At 40.8% G+C, this 26,453-nt stretch overlaps 1 protein-coding gene across 2 annotated transcripts in view; it reads right to left on the bottom strand.

Moving 5' to 3' along the window:
• Nucleotides 1-23,595, bottom strand: part of LOC104354750 (synaptotagmin-9) — a 64,700-nt gene extending 41,105 nt beyond the window's left edge. For both annotated transcript variants that reach the window (XM_086472200.1, XM_086472199.1), the window contains exon 1: nucleotides 23,448-23,595. In XM_086472200.1, coding sequence (XP_086328326.1) covers nucleotides 23,448-23,595 — 148 coding nt within the window. The remainder of the gene's footprint in view (nucleotides 1-23,447) is intronic.
• Nucleotides 23,596-26,453: the final 2,858 nt, after the last annotated feature.

Here is a 26,453-nt window from a genome sequence, read left to right as displayed (position 1 = left end):
AACAGATTAAATAGCCTGACTTTTCTTTTAGGAGGGAGCTGTTGACAGAAAGGGAAACAAAGATAGCTTTGAAAGCATTTATCCTTCTCAGATGAGGAGCCAGACGCACTGTAATGCTCACATTGACTTTTTTTTTTAAGAAGTATTTCAGAAAATCAGCCTTGGTGAATGTGTTATGTATCTGTTGTTCTCTGTGAACTTAGGGTTCCTATTTTATAAAATGAAGCTTTTTTGTCTGATTCATATGTATTAGGGTGCGATCGAAGTCTTACTGACTGGGATATTTACTACTAGGAAAGATAATGAATTAGTAATTTACAATCATATCAAGTTTACTAAGAATTGACCATTAGAAAAAATATACAGAAATATATTCTTTCCCATTCACACTCCTCTGTCTCAAGAAAGCAAAGGAAATGAGTTCAAGGCTTCTACAGACTTACAGCAGGTAATTCTGGAAATCCTGTCTAAAATATAACCTAAAAGAAAATTATAGAACAGATACGAAAATAGAGAAACTAAGAGCAGGAAATCAAGAGAAATCTAAAGTGAAACAGTTTAAAATTGTAACAGCTAAAGAATAGAATTGAGAAACAGATTTGATCAAAAATATTCAGACGGCTATTCTGCTTTTCTGTTCCTAGAAAGTTACTGTTTTAAAACTGGGCTGCTCTAGGAAGCCTCCTAGTTTTGGCAAATCCAAATGGAAAGGAGAACTTCAACTTCCTTATTCTTGCAAAGCATACACTGTTTAGTAATGTATATAATGTATCATGTATGCTTTGAGTAAGAATTAAACATATCTGAATTTCTGCTTTCTTGGTGTAACTGTACAGTCATGCAAGACATTCCTTACGTTAAAAGGAATCTGTAAAAAGAACGAGTAGCAACAACTCTTTGAAGTTTTCTTATGAACTGCACAATTTCATGTTGTACTTAGTTGTGAATGTAAAATTGAAACTGGACAGCTTGAGGGGGTTTTCTTCTTTTAACTAGTTTTATGTAGAAGAAAGCTGATATACTGTAATTATGACCAACAAAGCAAATATCCCAGATTAATGGACCCACCCCGATCAATACTTATTACTGAGAAGAAAGCAGTACAGTCTAATCCTGTTCCAGTGAGTGTACCCAAACTGCACACTGGGTTACAGAAATGAATGCATTGAAGTTTTGATATTGAGAAGGATGGTAATAATCTTCATGCCCAACAGTTACTTTCGGAGGCTTGTCAGTATTCTTACTCCATATCACTCAGCAGGCATCCAAATATGCGGCTTGCTCACTGAAGAGCAAACTGGCAGGCAGCTTGCTGTACTATAGTTGACCATAGGGATAAATTCAGGGCTTTACCCTCTACAGCTGCTGATCTATGCACTTTTAGTGAGCTATAATAGATTAAAAAAGACTAAAATCAAGAAGATAATAAATTAGAACAGTGCCTTTTAACATCAGTGAAGTAACCATGGGATTGCTACTCTCCAAAATCTAGATGTCAGAGTTCACAGATGTCATGCGAATTGTTGTCCGTGACTGGTGAAGATTAATGTATCAATGTGCCCTTCAATTCCTCGAGTAAGATTGGGCAGAGTTATACCTGGAGAAATGTGGCCCTACCACATGGTCAAAGGGGCACACTCAACAAATCAGTGACTGTGAAAGGTCAGGAGTTTCTGAGAACCTGTTGGATTTGTAGGGAAAACAAATCTTTAAAAGGAGACAGGTGGGGGACAAGGGACAAAGACGAAAGCTTGATACAACCCTATGTGCTATTAACTTCTAAATTTGCCAATCCCGCTTGTACCTTCCTGTCAACAATACCCATTGCTGTGTACTATAGAAACAACCAGATTATAACAAAATATAAATGCCAGAGAACAGTATCAGTAACTAGTTCATTAAGGCTCAAAATTCTGGCAACTGTTGAGATTAAGATATTTCAGGTTTTAAGGAGAACAGCTTATTTTTGCCCTTACACCTATATGTAAAAATGGACACATTTTCCAACAAACACAATCTTTCAGAAAGGCCTGCTGAGTCAGATCAGAAGTTAATTTGTTTTTCATTCACCTTGACATAAAGGTCAAGATACTAACGCTTCAGCATTTCAGGGTTTTAAGGCTGATAGTAACTTAACTGAATACATTAGCTTTGCATCTGTTTGGAGGTTTCAAAAGCTGCAAGGGGCCTCACAGTGCATTTTGCACCTAAGAAAAGCAGGAAATGTTTCTATTTTAGATATTTAAGAAACACTGTGAGCCTTTTTGCACAAATAAGGAAACATCCACTTGTGAGCACCAGAGACTCTAAGGTCAGTGGAAGGATCAGAAACTCTTACATTTCAGACAAGAAGTCATTTATAGCAATGACTGCCTGTTGAACGTTATTCACCAGTATCAACCACTGTGAAGAAGTGTGTTACTTCAATGCATCTAAAAATGTTCAGCAATTAAAAAATGAACGGTTAACATTTTAAGTGTCCTGAAGATTTTGATATACTTTCCACAATGATAATGAACAGGAGCAGTTCATACAGGCCGTTTTTCAAACACTGCAGACTCAGGCAGATGGCTCCATACTGCTTTACATTGTTTTGTGTATTCAAAGGTTTCTCCTTTGCTTTCTGTTCTTCTCCCTCACTCCATCCTTCCCCTCCAATATACACACTCACACATGTACATCCCAGGTCTAAGCTGTATCAGCATGGGTGGAAAGCTAAGATTATGAAGTATATATTAAATTCATAGAAAGTGACCACTAACATAAGCTTAATAAATAGTGTTGCCTCTAGAGCTTTGGTGTTTTAAAAAATTGGTAAGTTCTGATGAGTAAAATAGATATTGAGGGGGACAACAACTCAGATCCATAAGGCTGGAGACACAGTTTACTGTAGGGACCTTGTTCCATTTTGACTGAGTTGTGATGAGCTGTGTGAGAAAGCATTGCCAAATGCAGGCTTCCCCCCTCGATCGTACAGGTACTGAGTCACCACCCCTGGAGCTGTTTAAAAGACATGTAGATGTGGCATTTAGGGACATGGTTTGGTGGTGGACTTAGCAGCGTTAGGTTAACAGTTGGACTCGATGTTCTTAAGGGTCTTTTCCAACCTAAATGATTCTATTCTACGATTCTATGAAAAAGTCATCAGTTGATGACTCATCACAGTGAGCTCAGAATTAGAAAAATAAATCCCCTATGCACCTACAATACCCTGATTTTTACCAGCAGACAGATACAGGCTTACTGTATGCCTAGGAGTGTCTGTTCAGAAGTGATTAAGATAAGGGGTCGTCTGACACCTTTCTTGTCAAAGTCTTCAGACTACCTCTCTGATGCACGATGTATTGATCATTACAGTCTATCAACTAACAGTATATCTCCCACCCTCTTGGATGATGACAAGAAGGTCCATTCGAGATAAATATTTTCCTACAGTAATTTTAAATATCATATGAATGGGAAAAGAAATGCAAATCCAGATTTTGAAAAGAAAGATGTAATTTAAAAATTTATTTTATTAAATTTATTTATTAAAATCAAGGTTTATTCATGAAATCTGCTAGAAAGCATTAAGATTTCGCATGTGTCCTCTCTGAGTGTCTGGACATACACAGTTAAAACCATTGGGAGTAAATCTGGATCTGACAAATGTTAATGGAATGTACACAGTGCAACAAATGCCTTTAGAAACTCTAATGGATATTTGAAGAATTGTTTGTAGTGTTTTTCTACCCACATTACCAAGTAGCTTGTAGAACAAAGCCATTAAATTATCACAGTGATTAAACTGTTTATCACTAAGTAGCTTTTCCCCTCCTTCTATAAATGTCAAAATTATTTAAATGTCTTTTTACAAATAGGCAACAGAAACCAAGATGCAGCACAGTTGCTCAAGGTGAAACTAGGTAAAGCAGTTGAAAAGTTAAAAATGGAACCCGGATCTTCTCACTTCTAATTTTGAGTCTAGCATATTTCCAGTTGCTTCTAGTGAAACAGCATGCAACTAAATAGAAGAGATGCAGAGAGTTTAATAGGCATTGCTTAGCACACAAGCAAGATTTTGACCACTAAACAGACGGTATGGCTTTTTCAAATAGTCTAGTTATAAAAGAGTTAATTAAATGATTGAGTTCTGGGAAAGCTGTCATCTCTCCAAATGCACCTGCTTTCTGTGAGACAGCAGCCATATTGCCGATATGTACAGTACCAACTGACCCAATGAACAGACCTTTGCAGAAAGGAAGTGGTACAGACAAGTGAAAAGCTGTGTCACCACACTCTAGCATAAGGAACAGCTGATCATCAGTTCTCAGGTTGTAAAACAAAAGGATTTATTTTTTTGTCAGAGTAGATCCCAGGAAGCCTGAAATACCACAAGAAGCAACTAATAACATCTGTAACGAAAAACTGAAACATAGGTTTTGATAAATCTAACAATGCTGGAAGAACTAAGCAGAAAATCCAAGCAATGGTATTTATGTACAATCCTAAACAATTCCTATGTTAAAGATTTGTAGTAGTCTTCCATACCTCATGTAATATAGCCCATCTTCTTGTGGTATATACATGTACATTAATTGATATCAAAGTTAATAGCCTCTTTTAACTTGGAATTCTGCAGATTTCAATCTTGCTATGCTGTCTTCTAAAGCAAACTCTACAGTATTTCTTTTAAAACCTTTTATTATCAAAACACCACTTTACATATTATATAAGAATTTTAATCTGATAATTAATTGAATGGAGACTAGCAAAATAATTAACTAGGTTAAAAGTAAGTTTGAATGTGCTGGAATGTACTGCACTGAATGTGCAGTCCACGATATTTAGGCTTGTCTTTCCACTTGTAGTAGGTAAAACAAATTCAAATCAAATAGTCTCTGTTTCCATCCTACATTCTGATATACGATATTTCTAATATTTTAGATGTACAATTATTGTCATTATTTGTTGAATCCAGACTCTTGGAGAGATTTTGTGCTTGCGGCAAGTAGAATCTACTCTTATTCTACTGGATTTGCATTTTCTTTAATTAAGTTAATTTAGCTAGATTTATATCTTATCTACTGAAATTATTTTCTCCAGAAAAATTAGAACAGCTAGTTTCATAATATGAGGAACTAAAGAGCATCCTCTGCTTTAACAAGGACAGCAAGGAAACTTATGATTAGCTGTTCCTTGAACGATCCACTACGAAATTGAAAGAGCACCTGCTGTCAGTCTAAACTTGAAAAACAGACCTGTTCTCCAACATCCAAACCCTGGGTGATACCAGGAGACAATACAGCTCTCCACTCCTGTGAAGGAAATTTTGTAGATTCCTATCCTTTATCTTTACAAAGGGCCTCACTTTTTTTGCTGTCCTAGTCTGATCTTGGCAAAGCTTTTTCTTTTATAGAGGTTTCTAGACAGTCCATGTTAATTCTGGAGCTTTGGCTGTTCGAATACAAATATTGCCAGGCTAAACTGGCAGATGAATTCATGTGAGCAATTCAGTGCTTCTTCCACCTTGTAACCTAGAATATATGGAGGAAAAATATTCCTTTCAAGAATTACTGTACAGTTCCATACGCAGAAAATAATTGCCCTGTCCTACAGACAGCATCTTTAGCTGGAGTCTTCCTAAGTAACACAGGACGTGTCCACGTTAGTCATTTAGCTGCAGCTTTGCCTTGTATCTATACTTGGGGCCTGGCAGTACTTACCTGAGTGAGACACACCACCACTGGATATGTCTGAAGGAGTTTTCCTCCTGGTGGAACCAAGGTTAAAGCTAGACTCCAGGGCTGGGCAATGTGGACACAGGGTCCTCTTGCAGTTAGTGTTCTAGGCTTCCCTGATTTGTGCCTGGCTCAAGGTTCACTGCTGCTAGCGGCTCAACAGGGATATTTGGTCCTATAACCAGAACGACGTGCAGCAAATCAAACTCCTTTCATTGCGCCACACAAGCTGATCATGTAGATTTAACTGTCACGTCTTTATGCTCAAGTTACTCTCCCTGAAGTTAGTGAGATTTCAAGTACAGAAGGACTATGAGTTTGGAACATGAACTATGTTAAAATCTTCCTATCTTTCTACTTTGAAAAAAAAAAAATCCTTCACCACAAAGATCCCCTTACTTTGAATTGTATTTTTGTAAGCAATTAAATCCCCAATTTTGAGATCCAAACAACAAAATAGTAATGTATTATGCACTTTTGAATAAATACAGTATAGCAATTACACTTAATTGCACATGAGATTCTCAATGAGACCTCGGATGAAACAAAGGTGACAAGCAATTTACTAGACTGCACTTTCAGTGCCAAAATCAATTAGGACCTTCCAAATCCTGTAAACATTAATAGTAATTAGTAAGCTATATGTCACTGTGTGTCTTTGACTGATGTCCAGCATGTACTATCTTGTTGTGTTTAGCTACAGGGAAGAATTACTAACAAATCTTTTAAGAGACAGTCTACAGCATACATTTATAGAGGGAGAACAGAATATCTGCATGTATGTATACTGCTGCTGCCGCCAGCGGCTCAAGCGTGTTTGGGCCAGCTTCTGGATGTCATTGATACCATAAATATGGAATAATAATTAATTACTAGGTAATGATAACTAAAACAGAATGAGGCTGAATATGAAGCTGTGTTCATAGCACCAAGCTTATTATTCAATTTGGCTCACTATTAGATGATGTTAGTACCAGGGGATTACAAATCCCTTCGGGGGTTATTCTGCAGTGAAATACCACCAGTTGCACAGTATCTTACTTCTTCTAAAACATAATTTCAAATGTATTATGTTCATTCATGCAACAAATAAGAAAAAGAGGATAAACAACCTTACCAGAAGGAGACATTATAATCACAGTATACAGCATAGGCTTTTTTAAGACTAGTTCAACTCTAATCAGGGATATACCCTCCATGTTATACTCTAGTCCCTCCAGGTGGGTGTACATAAACAAAAGGGATGTAGAGGAGGGACCATCAACTTTGCAACTTTCTTCTCACAGACTCACAGCTGCTCTTCCTCAGGCCTCTTCCAAGGGGAGAACAACTGCTCTCCTTACCTCCCTCTCAGAATTACAAAAAGAATGTAAAGACGAAAATGTTGGCAGCTGCCCCTTGTTCCCAGAAAACGTAATACCACAGCAGTGGGATACTTGAGAAAACAGTGTAGAAACACTGAGCCACAGCTTTCATGTCTTCTCCCCCAAGTACTGCTCAGCTGGATTGCTCTCAGATCTGGGGAATTCCTTGGGTTTCAAAGAATTCCAATAGTTCTGCTACTTCTGAGGAAAAACCAAACATACATAACAGAGTAAACCGAAGGTAAATTTCTAGCCACTGTATTTCCATCTTCTGGACTTTCTTGCTCAGAAAAAAACCCTGCAACTAAAAATAGTAATGGGGCTTTCTCCTCATCTCCCCAGAGACAGATACAACCCACTTTCCTTGCTAACTGGAATGCGCTGATGGGATTTGCAAATTTTTCAGCTGCATGACTTTAGGGTAATTTTTTTGAACACTTGGTACTTTTTTCTTTGTCATCCATCATCCTCAGATAGATAAGGCACCCACCAATTTCTACTGCTTATCCTGGTCCCACATGCCCTCCCCAAATAAATAAATAAAATGAGATTGAAAAAAAAAATAAATCACACTTCCAATAGTTTGGCTATATTATGAAAAAATATACCTAAAACTATATTACATGAACATTGTTTTAAATCTTCTCTTTAGAATCAGGTTCTTGTATATGTTCTTCTCTCAGGAAGTGCCTGTGATCCTGTTTCCTTTAAATTAAAACTACTCCCATTATTGGGTTGACATTTAGCAACTTGTATTTGCCTCACTCAGTTAGTGAAGATCAGCTTTCACACTGTAAATTTCTAACTTTTGCTGACAGTGCATACCATTGAGGGGAAAATTGATCACATTTTTATATTTTTAAGAAAGAATTTGTTAATTTTTAAATTATGCTTGTTATAGCATACATTTATTATTCAAGGAGGACAAAATGGAATAAATAAGATCATTCAAAATGGATCACTATCACACTGGGATAAGTGTTTTGAACAGAAGCATCCATTTCTTATTTTATGCAACCACAAAATATAAGGCTTGGATTTTAAAAAATACATGAAGGGTTTACATATAAAATTCCCACTCAGTTTCAGTAGGGTACGAGTAGTTTCGCTCATGTACATTTCTTTGATAATTTTAGTCAAAGAGATTATTTTGAGTGAAAGTAGTACTACAGAAGTCATGAGGTCAGACCTAGTGGCTCTGGTTCAGCGGCTTTGCAATCTGACTGAGAGCAGGATTAAGTTTTGCCCCAAAATTACAGAAACTCAGATGAATGTAGGAAAAAGGAATAATTTTTTGAATGACTGAATTTTCTGCTCCTCTACTCTGCCCTGGTGAGACCTCACCTGGAGTACTGCGTCCAGCTCTGGAGCCCCCAACACAAGAAGGACGTGGACCTGTTGGAGCATGCCCACAGGAGGGCCAGGAAGATAGTCGGGGGGCTGGAGCCTCTCTCCTAGGAGGACAGGCTGAGAGAGTTGGGGTTGTTCAGCCTGGAGAAGGGAAGGCTCTGGGGGACCTTATAGTAACCTTGCAATACCCAAAAGGGGCCTATAAGAAGGCTGGGGAAGAACTGTTCACAAGGGTTTGTAACGACTGGACGAGGGGTAATGGTTTTAAGCTAGAAAAGGGTAGATTTAGGTTGGACATTAGGGAAAAGTTCTTTAATATGCGGGTGGAGGATCACTGGAACAGGTTGCCCAGAGTGGTAGTGGGAGCCCCACACCCTGGAGACAGTCAAGGTCAGGCCTCATGGGGCTCTGAGCAACCTGACCTCGTTAGAGATGTCCCTGCTTATTGTAGGGGGGTTGGACTAGATGGCCTTTAGAGGTCCCTTCCAACTCAATACATTCTACGATTCTATGAAAATGTGAATTTTAAGAAAACAGAAAACATTTCACTTGTGAGGATAAGATTACCTTCACTTAAGAAAAAAAATGACAAAAAGGAAGAAAAAGGAAGGAAGAAAGGAAGAAAGGAAAAAGACCATACCCTTCAGAGCTGCATGTTCCAAACTTCCAGATTCTTGAAAGTTGGGCTGTTAGTGGGTTGCTGAGTAGTTACCTCACTGTTAAACAATTTCCCTAGAGGACTTTCATGTAAGGAGTGGGAGATTCATTTTATAAGTTTCCTAGGCGTGCATGACATGCATCCTAAACATGAGTGATACATGCATGTTGAGGTATGCTGAAATTTATAAACAAGTATATACCCTCAATCACAAGTAAATTGAGTGAGTAAAAACACCCTGTTTAATCCCAAGCGTGTGTGTATGGCAGGGGGCAAACCGGAGAGTGCAGGCATGTTAAAAAGGCCTCTCCCTCCAAGACACATACTTTGTATTGTGCATTTCTGCTACAACAATGTGAACAGGATTACCATTATAGTAGTCCTTTCAGTTTCAGTCTCAAATGGTATCACGCTGAGATGTGCATTTGTGATCCAACCCAGGCCATGAAAGTAAATGTTTGAAACTCTCATGCAGAAAAAGGGGCAGTAAATGGCAAAATGCTGGGATAAGCAAAAGATAACTAAAAGTTACCCTGTTAGTGCTATTGCAGTCAGATGCAGGCTAGCACATGGGGTGGGATTTAGGTCTGAAAACATAAATCCAAGGTTGCAAACAGACATCATGAATAAATTCCATAGCTAAACATTCAGATTAAGCCCAGCACAGAAATAGAGGCTTTGAAATCCTCCTTATGCTTTTATTTATTCCTGTTTGAATGTGTATTTCACCAAATCTCTGCCGCTCAATTATGACTTCCTTGCTGATAACAGAGGCACATTTCTATTTGCCAACCTACACAGTAGGAAAATATATTCTGTTTATTATTTATAAGAGTAAAGTGCTGAGAGGCCCCAACAAAGCACAGGCTCTTGTTGCCTGTTCACTGTGAAAACAGAGCATGCCATATTCAGGAAGACTACTTTCCACTAAGTCCTTGGGCCTGCTGTTTCCTCTTGGCTGCTTTTTAGGCAGTTTTCTGCTCAGTGCTTTACTGACATCACACTTGAGACATGCCCTGCTTTCTCTGCTGATTACAGACACGGGATTAGCTGGAATTTTAACTGCGTAACAGTACTGAAAAGGCAACCGAAAGAGCAGGGGAAAAGCAGCACTGAGAGATTTCTCCAAGATAACAGCCCAAGTGACTGGCAAGTTAAGAAAAGAGCCTTCATTTTCACAGTCCCCAACTATTCCAGTCAACTAAACCAGACTACTCTCTCTAAACAACATCCTTGAATCAAACAAGTTTGACTTCATATATTGTAGAGTAATACTTGATTCGCAGGATTTACAGCCAGACTTCTACGCTGTTTTGTATGTTCATAGTCGTCCTTAACGGGGGCTAAGTCCCCCCCATTACCTTGAACGAAGCATGTCAGCATCACTCCTTTCATTTGATGGCTGAATCAGGAAATACTCTGTAAAAGCTTGCTTTATTTTCCCTTCTTTTTTCCAAACTGCTGGGACTGCTACAGAAAAGTAAGAATTGCTCATCTTTTACAGCTTTGGACGTTTTATACTGTTGGAGTCCAAGGACTTGTGTATTTCCCAGATGCAGCTGGCTGTTCTTGCTGTCACGCATTCTACTACACTCCTTCACTGATTGCTTTATCACATCTAGTTTGCTCATACATCTTTGAGATAGCATTTTAAGGCACTAATCTTACAGCTTTCTGATCTGTTTTGCTTACTGAGAAAATAAAAAGAGATTTTTACATGGTAAACATACTAGGTCTTGATGCAGCAGTGATGATTTGAGAAAGAAAAATAGCAGAGGATGGAGGGACTGCACAGCTTCTCTGCTCCTCTGTCTCCTATACAGCATACGTCATACTAGCTACTCTTAACAGGGTTGGGGAGAAGGAACAGAAAATGGAGAGATAAAAGCGAAGGGAAGAGAAAGGGCTGAACTCCTCTCTGTACACTGTTAAATGTACCCTTGGCAAAAACATCTCACAAAGTCAGCAAGACCATCCTGAGAGGAAATCGAGTGTGGGATACAATTAGGGATGGTGCTCAAGACAAAAGGGCCTGGTAAAATAAAAGGCAGTACTGATTTGGGGTTTTGAATTCCCTAATTCCCTTCCCCTCCTCCCTGGCTCTCATGATTTTGAATGAAACATTAATACTGCTTCAGAGGCTTCTTCCCTCCAAGGCCAATCAGCTGCTCGGCAGGGCGTGAAGCGGTTGTTCATTTGAACAGCTAACGAGGTAGCGGAAGGACAGAGCTAATTCTAAGGCTTTTCCAGCACTGCTGAAGCTCACATTTGCCTTGACACACAGGGAATGACCTGAAGAGCCTCTCTCCAGTTTGGAATAAGAGAAGTGGTGCTGTATTAATTCTGCGTAAACAAGCCTGACTTGTCAGAAGAGATAATTTTTCACAATACGACCGTAAACATAGTTTTAAGATTGGAGTAGACACCTCGTCCTGCTTAGTACCATGGCAACAACTACCACTGGAAATCTTCCTCATAAAGAGGGGTACAGAAAAAAGGAGGTGAAACAGCCAAAACACTGAAATGTCAAATCCAAAGACTTCCATTTTAACAAAATTTCTGTTCCTTCTTCTTTCAGTGCTCAGAGTCTTTCAGATGAGAAGTGAATCCTGAGACTGAATTTTCGATGTTCCTGAAGGTGAAAAATTGCTCCTCCCCAATTTGGGAAGGAAAAAAAGTAGAGGTGGCTGAAGGTGTTGCTGGTTCTGTTGCTATTAAGGTCTGTTCTGGTTTCCAGCTCCCAAGAAAAGCAGAAAAGAAGGAAGAAAAATACATCAAAGGAAGAAAGAGCAGGTTTTGTTCACAGTGGGGGGTCTCACTTGTAACACTACACCACAGAAGGACAGATACAGCAATTACTATCAAATCCTTCTGACAAACCTATACCTGTGTGCTGCTATTCTGGGCACTGCTTTTAGCTATTTTATCATCACTGGCTCATAGCAGCAGTATGAAAGAATCACCTTGACTAGTCAAATCACTCTTTATAACATAACGACAACAGAAGAAGAGACAGGTAGAGAATGAACAAGGTAGGCAGGAACAAGACATTAACTTGAGAATGAGAGCAGATATAAAAATGTTACACCTTCTGCAGTTAACAGAAGCTGGCAGGAACAGTGATGCTGCTGCATAGGAAAGAGCTGAGGTGACAGGTTTTCCTTATTAGGTGAAGCCAAGATGGCCAAGCTTTCTTTTTCCTGCTTAGCCACAGCCCTACTGTCAGGGTCAAATTAGGCTTTCTCAGGCAGGCTTGCCAAACTATGAACCCTCCAAAAAAACCCCCAAAACAACAACCAAACAAAAAAGCAATGAGCATCTGATGAGACCCCAAGACAGCCAAAGCATTTGGACAGATCTGCTTTTATCTTTTCCTACAGTGAATTCTCCAAAGAAGCTCAAAAGGCTCTTAAATTCAGAAAAAAGTGCAAATTTCAGTGTCATATAAAACAGAAATATAACTCCTTACAATAGAGGTATAACAGGGTACACCCACATCTTTTCCTGCCTGCCATGTCCCTGTAGGCAGGTCATCAAAATCTCAGGCTTCAACTCAGTTAACTCTAATTTCCAAGTGACAGCAAATCTGCTTGGTGCTTTCTGGTGCCTTAGGAACACGAATGATGTCTCCCTCTTCAGACGCTTGTTTACCAGCTAAGCCTCATTTCTGGTGTCCCCCTTTTTTTTTTTTTTTTTTTTAACTTATTAATCATCATTAATATTTGTCAAGTTAAAAAAAAAAAAAAGAAAAGAGGAAAAGTTTAAGTTAGAGTTTTGTTACCATGGATGCCTTAGTGGCATCTGCAGAAACAGGAGCCTTTCCTGATGGCATGACCTACTGCAGAAAAGAGGACAATCATAGAATTAAACAAAATTTGAGCTACTAGTTTAGATTTATGTCTTGTATTACCCCAAGCAAATTGATAAAGCTTAAAAAAATAGTACTGATAAGAGAATTTTCTGTCCAGAGCTTTCTGCATTTTTTTAAGTAATAGCAGATCTGTTTTCTCTTGTATTTGGTTGCTAAAGGCCCTAAAAGCTCTTTTCAGCAGGGAAGAATTACCATAATGGCACTGCTACATATCCTACATCAGCCCTGCTACGGGGAATAGAATAGCACTCAGCAAGAACCAACTCAATACCTGCTTTATTTCCCTATAGCCAGACTTAGGAAACACTCTCTTCCTTTATGCTGTGCAGAGACCTTAGCATAATGAATACTTGAGATCACTCTATTTATGGTAAGCTTCTCCCCAAAAAAAGACAGAATAACTTGGCATTAATTTTATCCACTAAACCTCTCTAGGGAAACAAACAAACAAACATAAACTTTAAAAAACCCCATAAACTTCTCTTTCAAAACATGCTACAAATGGAAACAGAAGATCATAAGACTGTTGGTCTCATTGACCATTTTCTAATTAGCATTGTACATTCCTTTCTATATATTATAGTAGGATAAATCTTACTGAATTACAAGTTGTAATTGTATGAGAAACACCTTTTGTAATATCTTAATATGTATCAGTGAAAGCAGTAACTCCACAGGCATGAACCTCTTGCAAATTACAAAATAAGCAGAAAGTTTTAAAAGGGAATGCTAAAGAGAACTTTATGTATCTGTGGCCAGACGCCCAATGAGACAATCTGTGTGCAAGATGGGTCAAACATTATATATTGATTGATTAAACAGCAATACAATTACATTCTGAAGTTATGCTAAATGTGAGGAGAAAACAAACTATGTAAGAAATAAGGGCAGTAAATAAAACGAGATGCTGCTTGATAAATGGAGTGTGAACATCCAGATGAAAAAAAAAGTCTGAAACACAAATACATACACACACACATCTAGAAAATGAATGGAGAAACCAGCCACAAAGTGGGAATGGGAATGATGAAGACTGGTCTACAAGAAAAAAACTTGAAAGGTAAGTATTTAGTTGTTTCTGTACATACAAAAAGGGTCCATCACATGGGGAAAGGAAATACTTTTTTCCCCTATAAAGGGAGTTTCACAGACAGTAAGATAGAATTAACAAATTTTGAACAAACTTCCTGATGGAAACGTAGCAAACTAAGGGAACCTATTTCCAAGGGAAGTCAGTAAGGCGTTCTTTTGGTGTGCGCATAAAATTAAACTGGAAAAAAAAAAGAGTGAGAAAGTGTACAGGAAGGAATGACCCTATTTCAAATCCTAATTCTTATTATTTTACATGCCCTTTGAAAGTTTTAACTTCAAAATCATTAGTGACTTTCTTTGTTAGTATGGTGGATTTACATCAATGATCTAAAAGCTTTTTCTGACAAATTATGTATTCTTGGCCTCTTCGAACATTTATCTTTGGTAGACACACATCAACTGTAAATTGGCTCAAGACGTACAAATGCATATGCCAGTTTTGACTGCATTCACTGTATTTCTGAATTCCAACTAACCATAGGAAGTATACCAGATAAGATCCTTTAGCGTGCATGTCGGCAAAGGAAGCCAAACTGATTTTACTTAGCTAACGAATGTCTAAAATCCAAAAAAAATGCAGCTGAACATATTGAGCAACTTAAAACACACAAGATTTAGTGTGATTACAATAGCTAATGTAACAAATGTGCAAACCACCAGCTCTTATACATAACATTTTCTTTATGTGACAGAATTTTTTCTGTACTTTCCAAATAAATGGATCAAGTACTCACTACTTAACAGTACTACAGAACATGAAAAAAGATTTATCTTGCGAGATGATGAACTTAAGGAATTACAGATTTTGTAAGTTGCAACTGACAGCATTTTTATGAAAAATACTTCCATCTGTAATTAATTATTCTAAATTCTTATCCCTTGAACTAAAATTTTGTTAGCAATATGAAAGGGACATAAAGATTTAGACCAAAATAATCTCTCTTTATCTCTCTGGTCTAAATAAAGCCACAAAAGAGCTTAAATTAATGACAAAATGTACAAAAAGATGCACGATACAATGTTCTTAAGTACAGCTTTGCACTAAACCAACAACGATCATTATTTTCAGTGGGGGAAGAACTAAAAACCAGAAGTGCAGTTTTAAACATAAATACATAAATTGCAGTTTATGTTCAACCTCTACTTGTTACACACCAAAGATGCTATAGTGCTGCACAGCCTCAAGACTGAATTTAAACAGATCTGCTGTTATGACAGCAATAATTTTGGACTAACATTTCTAGGTCTCTGAATTGTCAGGGTAATTAAACTCTCACAAATTAGTCTTGAAAGGAAATTTCCAGAAAGCTATCTGGGGGGACATGTGGTCAATCACTTCTACTTGGGTCACTAAATGCACGGATCACACAAAACCGTAACGATTCAGAATTCTACCAGTACTGAAAAACTATTATAACACAGGTTCATTTTTTTTGAGGAATTAATGACCCATAAATCCATTATAGTAACACCTCTACTTAAGTGATCAGAGCTTTGTGTCTTCAAATATAAACTGTTGCCTGCGGAAAGCTTATGGATATTTCTTCGGAAACTATAATTAGCAAATTTTTTCCCTCTCCCCCTTATCTAGGAGGAAAGTGCAATTCCCATTGAAATAGGAGTTATGACAAATGCAGTGATAAAGTTTTAGTGGCAAGTACAGTTGTATGTACAAGAGCTAAATTTAGCCCACTGGTTTTCATCAGCAAAACTGGTATTTAAGATGAGAATTCAGGTCTAAGACAGACGGTATGCTATTTAGCCTTCCTAATTTTCAAAAAGGTTGGTATTTTTGTCATTACTCTCTAAATTTTTTCCATGATACATATTTGTGTTACTCACAGTTCAAAATAACTATTTTCTTTGATGTTCATGGCACATTTGAAAGAGACTTGCATAAACTGTGGGATGACTGTAGAGATAACTGACTTCTGATTCAGTTGGCATGTTATTCTAACTTTTAGGATTACTTCTGCAGTAACCTTCAGATACAAATCTGCTTCCAATGACTTCAGTAAATAAATATGTATACGAGTAAACACACTTTTTTTTGTTAAATACAAAGGGGTATAGTTGGCATCAGTCTACTTAACACAAGCATAACACAATGTTATGTTATAGATTCAGTGCATGAGTGCATACTGTAAACAACAGACACTTGGTACAATTCCCGTATAAGTGAGAAGTAAAACCAAAATGGAAACGGAAGCCCCAGAAAGCTCTTGCTTTCCATACCTATACTGAATATGGACGCGGAAGCCAAGAAGGGCTAGAAGCCACCTTCCTCTTGTCTGTTTCTCATAAACTTGCTCTCCTCCCCACAACATCTAACAGCAGTGGCATGAGTCTTGGTCAGAGGGCCTACAGAAACTTACTCATGTTTGTTTTCTCAAGTCAGAGAAGAGCAGTACTATACTGCAGTTGCTTTGCACCACTCAAAAATGTAAAGTGATTTCAGCAATGCAAGGATCTGTCTTTTATCTTTGAGCAGTACTTAACATGACTATGCTCCAACCTGATCAAAGCTTAAGATCCATTTTATCGTAAGAATGATCTTTGTAGTCTTACTTTTCTCTGTTTCTGAAGTGTAAATTGTAACTTAAACTTCTATACATCTTTAGGTTACCTGTAAAAAGAACAAAAATCTATTCTAGGAATAAGTTATATGGAGTTATATTAAAGTAAAATCCTTAATTTCCTTTACTTTTATTTAAATTAATTTACTTTTAAATACAGCTTCAAACCGTTATTAAGCACAGATAGTCACTTTCTTTGAACATAATGTGCTCTTTTCTAAACTTTATTCAAAGTTTAGTTATCTGTTTAAAGCAGATTTCCCAGGAAAAAACAATTCTAAACTCTTTCAGTATGACAGGAAAATCTCTGAGAGCCTATTTGTTTAGAGGGAATTAAACTACCAGAGAATCTCAGAATATAAGCAACAGGAAATAATTATTTTTACCTTCTGCGAACTTGTTCCTGACTTTTCAAAAGAGAAAAAGAATACATATTTTTAGTCTAAAATATACAACATCACTGGATTTTTTTAAACTCTTGAAACAGCACTTTGGTTCTTGAAAGCCAAAGGAACTTGGGCCTCACGCTTCTCCAGTGAATATGATTCATACTGTCTTCTATCTTGCAAAGAGTTTTGCACTAGCACAACATATAAAATACTACCAGTCTGGAGTAGCAGCATTTTACATTCATTTTGCAGGAGGAAAATAAAAATATGGAAAGCAATGGCTCATAATGAGTAAAATAAAAATAAAAACCATACTGAAAGTTATTTCATAGAATCACAGAATGGTTTGGGTTGGAAGGGACCTTAAAGATCATCCAGTTCCAACCCCCTGCCCTGGGCAGGGACACCTCCCACCAGACCAGGTCGCTCCCAGCCCCGTCCAGCCTGGCCTTGAGCACTGCCAGGGAGGGGGCAGCCACAGCTGCTCTGGGCAGCCTGCGCCAGTGTCTCATCACCCTCACAGGAAAGAACTTCTTCCTAATATCTCATCTAAATCTCCCCTCTTTCAGTTTGAAATCTTTACCCCTCATCCTATCACTACACTCCCTGACAAACAGTCCCTCCCCACCTTTCCTGCAGCCCCCTTTCAGCACTGAAGGCCACTATAGGGTCTCCCCGGAGCCTTGTCTTCCCCAGGCTGAACAACCCCAACTCTCTCAGCCTGTCCTCATGGGAGAGGTGCTCCAGCCCCCTGAGCATCTTCGTGGCCTCCTCTGGACGCACTTGAGCAGGTCCACATCTTTATTACTGTGGGGGCCCCAGAGCTGGATGCAGCACTGCAGGTGGGGTCTCCCCAGAGCAGAGGGGGAAAGTCACCTCCCCTGACCTACTGGTCACACTTCTTTTGATGCAGCCCAAGATATGGTTGGCCTTCTGGGCTGCGAGTGTGCATTGCTGGGTCATGTCCATTTTTTCATCCACCAACACCCCCAAGTACTTCTCCACAGGGCTGCTCTCAATCCACTCATTGCCCAGATCCACTCAAACCTTTCTCATGTCTTTACAACTTCTAAATGCTTTTTGCATTTATCTAGATAAATCTAGATGTACTTAGCATCTTGATGAAACTCTGCAGCTTGTCATGTTCCTGGAAGTTTGGGCGGGGGGCAGGGGGAGGGATAAATCAGTGTCATTTGAGTTACAAAAATTTAAAGATACCCTCTTAAGAAATTAAATTACTTTCTACAGGCAGTTTTTGTTTTTAAACTCTGTTCTGAATTAAAGGGAAGCTTGTGGGGATACTATTTAATTGCAAGTATTAGCTTCCTAGGGAATGACCCGCCTATTGGAATGATACTCTCCACAGAAAACTTTTGCTCTCACATTCCACTGGTGGGCTGGGAGGCCACATTTATACCAGTTAGGCCTTTTTGTTTCTTTGTGCTTTTCTCTTTCCTGAAGTTGAAAGTATACATTAAAAAATAAAGTACTGATTAATAAGATTCTTAAATTCCACTGCAAGACCATAACTGCACGTTCTCACACATTGTGTCTTCAATATCCATTACCTTTCCACGCCCACATTTTTTAGTTTCTTATCAACTATTTTTACCTCCATCAAATACTAAAATCTGTCACTGTACAATATGGATCTTGTACTTGTGATCTGTAGCATACTTTATGCCTAATGGCCATCACTATACCCGCAGTATTCACCACGTATTCTGTTTTAGCATCTATTAGTCAATTTTAAAGCACAGAATTAAGAATATTTTAAGGCCTTACTGGCTCATCCTCAAGATCTGCAATCCAACACAACAGAGAAGGACAGCAAGCTTCAGTTTTTATTTGTATTCGTTTTTCTGCTATGAAATTAATGAAAATTCATTATGATTAATGGTCTAGACTTTTTTTATGTCCCTTAACTTCATAAGCATCTTTTTTATCCAGTCCTCTGGTTTATAACAGCTTCCTCTAACCTTTTTAATTTTTTTTTATTCCAAATTGTCAAGGTTGTATACTTTTTAACTAAAGGAAGAAAAATTCAATCTGTAGAATGTGGTAAGGAGATGAAGTTCTCTGTAAGGCAGTCTCAGTCTGCAATTCTTTTACGCTTTTCCTTTATGTAACTTCATTTTACTGATACTCAAATCAGTAAACATATAATTATGCATTAAACACACTGTTGCTCTATCTAGCAGTCACTGGAAGGTATGTAGGCAGCCCAAGTTCTGCAAAGTTGGCAAAACACTACAACAAAATTCAGGTCTACAAGGAGCAATGGCAGCCTACACTGCCATCCCTGGGAAGCTGGTTTTTAAAAAACAAAGATTCACTACAGAACAACAACAACAACAAATCCCCAAAAGGCCCTGAATCACCTACACCCAAGAATGCCTACAACACTACTGGCAAAAGCTCTAAGGTCGATTTCTGAAATGTCTGAAATGCAACTCTAAAGCAGTCAGGTCAGCTACAGTGAAGTGTAATTCACAGTCACGTACCAGGCAGACAGAGAACAGAGCACTAGCTCCAGTCACCAAAAGACTTTGGTCCTCTCTTCTGTGCCAAACTCTGAACTATCCTAAATCAAAACCATGTAACTCTTCCTCTTTTTTTCCCCTCAGAGCACCTATCTTTTAAAAAGTACAAAGTCACATGTACAAAACCACACCCCCCCTTTCTGGCAGGCTTGATTCATGCCACACCAAATTTTTCAGTTAAGAAGTTGCAAGGTAAATCCATTAGAGAAATGGTCCACAATGAAATGCGACTTTCTTAGGTCTTAATTCTTCATTAAGATTTTCTGCCTTTATGTTTGTTTCTTTGTTTGTTTTGGTTTTTTACACATTAGTATCATTCTTCCTGTCAAGCAACTTGCATTCCTCATCTACAATATTTACTTTATCTGGTGTCATGGGGTGGTATTACATGATCTTGAGTGATTGTTTTCAGATGCCTATATGACTAACACAGTTTTCACTTGAATATCTCTAAGAGGTCCATATGACTTTCCCTTAAGAATGTATTACATACTTCATGTGCTCAGACTTACCAATCTACCCTCATAAAACACTTCTATGATATAGAAATATAACCAACATTTTACAAATAGGGAATGGAGGAATGCAACATAAAAAGATCCACCTTATTAAGGTTCCTAAATGCTTAAGGATGCCTATTGGGATTTTCAGGGATGCTCTGACATATAACTCTTACTGAACTAATTGAAGATTTTTCACTAAATGCCTAATTTGCATTTTTGGTTTTCCGAAAACCTTTAAAATCTGACTCACCTATGTCACCCTTGAAATCCAGCAGACCAGTGCGTTAAACCTGGAACTCATTAGCCCTTAAACTTACGCACTAAGCACTGTGAAGTACTTCCCACACCAGGGCACATGACATGAAAAATAAAGATGCTGTGCGCACTACAAGCGTCTGGTCCCCTCCTGCCCTCCCCGTCTGAGTCACACCCCAAATACTCAGATGGTGGGGAGCCACACAGCCAACTGCATCAGATGTCAGTGGATCTCCAGGGATCTGGCTGCTCAGTGCTGGGACTGAGGGGTGCCGGGAGGTTGTACTTGTAGACAGACCCTGACATCAGGCTCAACAACTCCTCAGCTCGCTCCCTCCCTCAATCAGGGTTTGATATTTCCAGTAACTACTGCACCTGTACAGCCCCCTACCACTCACGTAACAGAGCCATCACACATGAATGGCTCAAACCAAATGTGCTGTAAAATTACCTGTATTCACCATGTAGCTGAGTTTAGGCAAGTAGCCACTTTAGTGCAGAAAAACTGTAAGCATGGGGAAATGCTCTAATTCCTGTACAAAAGCTAATCATGGATGTTTTCTAGCTGCGCTTTTCTCAACTCTAACAAAGTTGTACACATCTTTAGACAGCTCTTTTGGCTTGCCTAAAAGGAAGTTACTCAGTTTGGCTACTGCACATCACCTTCACGCGGGGTGGGGGGGGCAAGTCATAACATGGATAGCTTCACCTTTTGCCTAATTCTGCCAAGAAGATGTTGTCTTTCAGCACAGGTTTTCTTCACACCCCTATGTTTAGACCACTAGTGGCTGGCAAGTGAACGGATCAGCTGTCAGGGCTTTTTAATGGCATTTCGCCATTGTTAAGTCAACGAAACTCACTACGTAAATCAAGCTGAATTTCGTCAATGTACCACCCTTTGATTGTGAATCGTATTACTTCTTTTTGGAGGTCATGTACACTGTCTTCTCCCAGCCCGTATCACGTCCAAGGACCGGCTAAACAAACCACATGGGCAGCCAGTTTACTGGGATGATAGATGTATTTTAATCAAAGAAATAGAAGACAAGGGAAATTAATAAATTCCTGACATTGCTACCCTACAGAAGCAGTTTCCACATCAGGGCTTATGGATAACATGTTGCCTGCTAGACCCTCTGAGACTGGCTGCAGCTGCAAAAAATAAGAATGTTAAAATTGAGGCCAATAGGAGATGCTGCCTGCAGCATAATTGCTCACTGTTGCTGCACATTGGCTGGCAAAGGTTAAGGATCGCTGCTCTGTGTAATTGAGCAGGTTTGCAACAATACCGGAAGGCTGTTGTATAACAGAGGTTTAAGCAAAACAGGTAGAAATAAATACAGATTTTGGGGTTTTTTAATCTTTAGGTAGAGGTGATAAATTTTTACTGAGCACATCATGTTTTAAAAATGCTCCCAAACAGATGCCAGGTATTTTTTGCCTGAGGCTGACAGAAAAAAAGCAGGTAGCTTCTGAAAGAAATCTGAAAAGCTGTTATCCAAGTAGCTGAGGTTAAAGTCTCCATAGGCATTTCAAGTAATTTAGTATTCAAAGTAAGCAATGACTTAAGTAGACATTTTTAGAATCATCACCTGATATACAAATATGTGATTGATCCCTTGGTAAATGAAAATTACAGAAAATCACAGGTGTCTGGCACAAAAATTGCTGCTTACATGAACAAAGCAATTAATATGAACAAAACAATTAAATTTGCCTAATTTTAAAGAATCCTTATCAAACACTGCATGAATCACTTTAATTTGAACATTTTTAAATGAGTGAGAAGAACGGCTGCAAATAGCTCTGGATACAAGCCAACTAAATGTTGGAAAATTCCTTATTCATTTATTGTGATAGCAATTTTTTTTTCTTTGTTTTACTTGTTTCCTCCAGGCCTTTTAGCATATCCAAGCATTTGTCAGTAAGTTGCACTCTGAGTGTTACTTCAGACTCACCAAGTTACAGACAAATATTTAAGAACAGCGTGTCATTAGATGCCCCTATGCTAAATGTGCTAATTTATTTCAGAGAATATTAAAGAAATTAATACTGTGCTGGAATGATCAGATGATCTAACAGCAAGGCTTTCCAGTACTGCAAACATTTATCAACTTCTCTTTTAACTGTCTAAATTTCTCCTTATGCTGAGCAAACTCAACTTGATGGTGTAAAAATAAATGTAATAAACTCCTACTTCAAACTGCAATTTGCCTTTGCCTTACGGCCAGAGATGTGCAGAACATCATCAATCTTTCAATGCTTTTGTGCAGCTGGAGCTCAGCTTCCTTGTTAAAAAGGTTCCTTAAGTTAAAGTTTTTAAGTCAGAGTGTTATGCCAAGATATGAAAAGGCAACCATAATCCAGACACACACACACACAAAACCACTCGGCACACATCTCGTCAGACCCACAACCCCCACATCTGCTACAGAAATGCAAGAAAGGGTCTCTTTAGCTTATGAAATACAGAAAGTTAGGTTAAATCGTGTTGCAGTTAAACTGAGCTACGAGCACCCCCCGTCTTTACCATCACAGCCAGCGATGGGGAGAGCCACCGGAGCGCAGGAAGAGCCCCCTGGGCTTGTGACCCCGCAGCGCGCCACGGAGGAGGCAGCGCCGGGCAGGGAGGCTCCCACCCGCTCCAGGGCCAGGCTGAGCCGCGGCCAGCGGCGGGGCCACGCTGCCCAGCCGAGGGAGAAAGTTGCCCGCCGCCCTGCCCGCACCCCGGGGGCCGGCACTCGGCCACTTCGCGCCCGGCTCCGGCAGGGAGAGCTGCCCGACGGGGGGTCCGCACCTCCGCCGGCCGCTGGGCGCCGGACCGCGTCACGGAGACCCGGCAGCACCGGGCGACGCGGTGGGCGGCCGAGCGTCCTCCCCCGGCCAGACCGGCGCACATCGCCCCCCAGCCCCGCGCTGCCGGGAGCTCCCCCCGCCCGGCTCCGCCGCCTTGCTGCCCGGCCGCTCGCACCCCCGGCTAGTCCCCGCCGTGCCGGCAGGCCTCGCCCCGCGGCACCCGGCCTCGGAGGGATGCTTAGGGCTGTTCACCCTCCTCCCGGAGCCAGGGGACGGCGGAGGCCGCCGGTGCCCGCGCCCAGCCCGCACCGCTAGCGGCGGCGGCCGTACCTGAGTCGGTGAGGCGGGGCCGGGCTCTGTCCCGCAGGTAGTAGATGAAATCCCGGCAGTTCTCGTTCTCCACCGCCCCGACGGAGCACAGCTCGGCCAGCAGCTGCAGCGCTTTCTGGCAAATCTCGTCCTCCCTGTCGCCGGGCATCGCCCCCCAGCATCCTCGGGAGCGCAGCGGAGCCCTGCGGTCAGGCGCCGCGCCGCTGCCCGCCGCCCGCCTCCAGCCGCCCGCGCCGCCGGGCCGCCGCCCGCATCCTCAGCCCGCGGCGCCCGCCCCGCCGGGCCGGGCCGGGCCACCCGCCGCTCCCCCCCCGCCCCGCCGCCGGCCTCGTCCCGCCGCCTCCCGCGCGCCGCGCCGCTGCCGGGGGCGGACAGGGGGGTCCCACCAGTTGAACGCGAGGGCGGGCAGCGACCGCCCAGCCGCGCTGGCGCAGCTCTCCCCCGCGGCGGGAGCGGGCGGGGGGGCGGCCGAGCCTCCGCCCGAGCGGGCTGGCCGCCGCGCCCCTCTCCGCCCCCAGGGCAGGGCTGCCCCGGACCCCGGCCGCGTCCCGCCCGGCGGCACCCCCCGAGCCGAGATGCTCGGCCGCGTCTGGAAGGAGGGGCGGACGAAAACTTGAGGAGCGGCGCAGGGTCCGGTGAGGGACGGTCCTGAACGCAGGTCCTGACGGACAGCCCCTCCTCCTCCTCCTCCTCCTCCTCCTCCTCCTCTCCATCGCCGGCCGGGCCCGGACCTCCTGTTTGCCGGTCCGCGTTTCATGTCAGCAGTTTGTTGAATACCGCGTGTCTCACAGCCTACTCCTGTTCAGAAATTATTCCATTCACTCAGCTAATTGTCTTGAAATTACTCTCTATAAATAATGAGTGCCCTCAGTGTCGGGAACTGGTGGAGGTGGCAATGGTACAAATTTACTCTGGACAGAATGGCATTCCCCAGTGGGCTCATACTTTCGCCTGGGTGGTGTGTTAGAAAGACAAACTGCTGGTGAGAAATCTCAGACACCTGAGAACCAGCCATAGCTTGAGGAGAAGGCAGGAGAGCCTTCGCTGGAGGAGGTAGAGGCTGAGAAGCCGTCTGCCATTAAGCATGTTTATCCTGACAAGTAGGAGAATTATGAGGTGCTGGTTCACTTTCTGGATTTGTAGGCAGGAAGCCTGGTGGGTGTCATGAGGGGAAAAGCTGAGAACTGGCTGCTCCATTTAACTTGCAGGGTTTTTTCTCTCTCTCCCTTTTATAATAGTTTAAGCAAATATCAGAGGCCATGATGAGCTTGGAAAGTTCAGACTGGTGTGGATGTTCAGCCTACTGTTTAAAGACTGGTGGTAACGGTTCTAGAAATAGCATGGGCAGCAACGTCTAGTAGAAGCTTTTTTCATTTTTAAGGGAAAAAGTGTGTTGTTGAAATAAGTTTATTCTACGAACGGAGTGGATGTTAGCAACAAAAGTTGTTTACCAGTATAACTCATTGTCTCCTGGTGCTTTGGCAGCATTGCTTATGTCTCAAAGGCATTCTATTTTTTCCCTGACTTTTAGTGGAAAAATTATGTCCGTAAAAACATGATTGTATAAGCCAGGTATAATTCCATGAGCAAACAGGCGACTCTCTCATGCTGGCTTGTTGTTACTGGGAATTAAGAACAGATAATAAAACGGTATAGCTGTGATAGTTGTTGAGGTCATATTTTTGAAGCCCAGAGATTTTTATGACATAGTTTATGTTTTCACATGTAAGCATGGAGAAACTTCCTACTAGTCTCAATAAATGCTGCACAAGTATTTATCTTGGTGCTGGAAATACCAGCATGGTTGGCTTGTTTCTCCAAGCATGCAAACAAAATATATCAACCGAAAAACGATGTTAATGCCTTTACTAAAGTGTCATTTTTACCCTGTGGGACCACAAGCACGTGGCTAGCCTGGGATTCTAGCTTGCTGCAGAGCGAACTCTGGACAGCCTGGTGATGAAGCAGTATTTTCTTTATCTTCCTCCTGTAACTAAAGTGTCTTGCTTAATTTTTTAAGTAGCAGCAATTTGAAGGTGCTGAGATGTTTGTAATGCAGATGGTGAGGGCTGGAAATTTTTCAGTCTGGTGGAGGAGACTGTGAGATTGTTTGGACATCATTGCTAGTAAAGGCAGGCATCTGTTCTCGAAAGCTCTGAGCAGGTACTAAGTGCACTGTGTAAGCAAATGCCCATGTCTCTTTCTGGAGATAACAGCAGTAAATGTCATCTGCTGTGTCTCAAAGCAAATGCAACTTTTCCTTCCTGTGGCGGTTTGTGAAAACTGGACTATATCTGCCAATTTGTTGTCATTGATTGCATGTTTCTGTTCTTGCAGGAACCCCTAGCTGTGATGAGCTTACTCTGCTGTCAGTTGCAGATTTTGCCCATTCACAGGATCATGTTATGTTTGGGATCCCTAGTGAATGCTCTACTGATTAACTTTGGTCCTAGAAGTGCACTGCACGATGCAGTGGGACACTCCTGTTAACCTTATCTTGAGAGTTACAACTTGTACTGACTGTAAGTCTATTTTTTTCTGTCTAGCTCAGAGCTGCCGTCACACAATACAGTGTACTCAGAAAAAAAATCCCCAGGCCTGCTACACACAGTCAGAATAAGTTTAACTGTTTGACCTACAACAGTTCTGTCATCATCAACTGACACGTTCTGCTTTCTTTTCTTGAAATAAAGCTTTTCCCCAGTGTTCTGGCAGTAACACAAGGGTTGCTTGGCAATGAAATGATCTTCAAAGCTACGGCGTTCATGAAACAAATGCCTTTCTGGAAGAAACTAAGGCAACTTGCATCAGAATTTTTATTATGACTATGCTGCAACCAGGACTTATCAAGTATTTATAATTGTTTGAATGACATTTGGCCACAAAGACGTGGATATAGCTCATTATGTTAATACTTTTTTCTTTAACAAAAGGGAAGAAAGAGGCCATGTGTATTTCAGGAAACCGAGGAAACATGTAGAGCAGTAAACTTACTAAATACAACAT

The sequence above is a fragment of the Leptosomus discolor genome, chromosome 12 (genome assembly GCF_034619465.1).
Source record: "Leptosomus discolor isolate bLepDis1 chromosome 12, bLepDis1.hap2, whole genome shotgun sequence".
Lineage (NCBI taxonomy): Eukaryota > Metazoa > Chordata > Aves > Leptosomiformes > Leptosomidae > Leptosomus > Leptosomus discolor.
The sequence above is the reverse complement of the archived record's forward strand: the minus strand, read 5'-3'. Positions and strand labels throughout refer to the sequence as shown.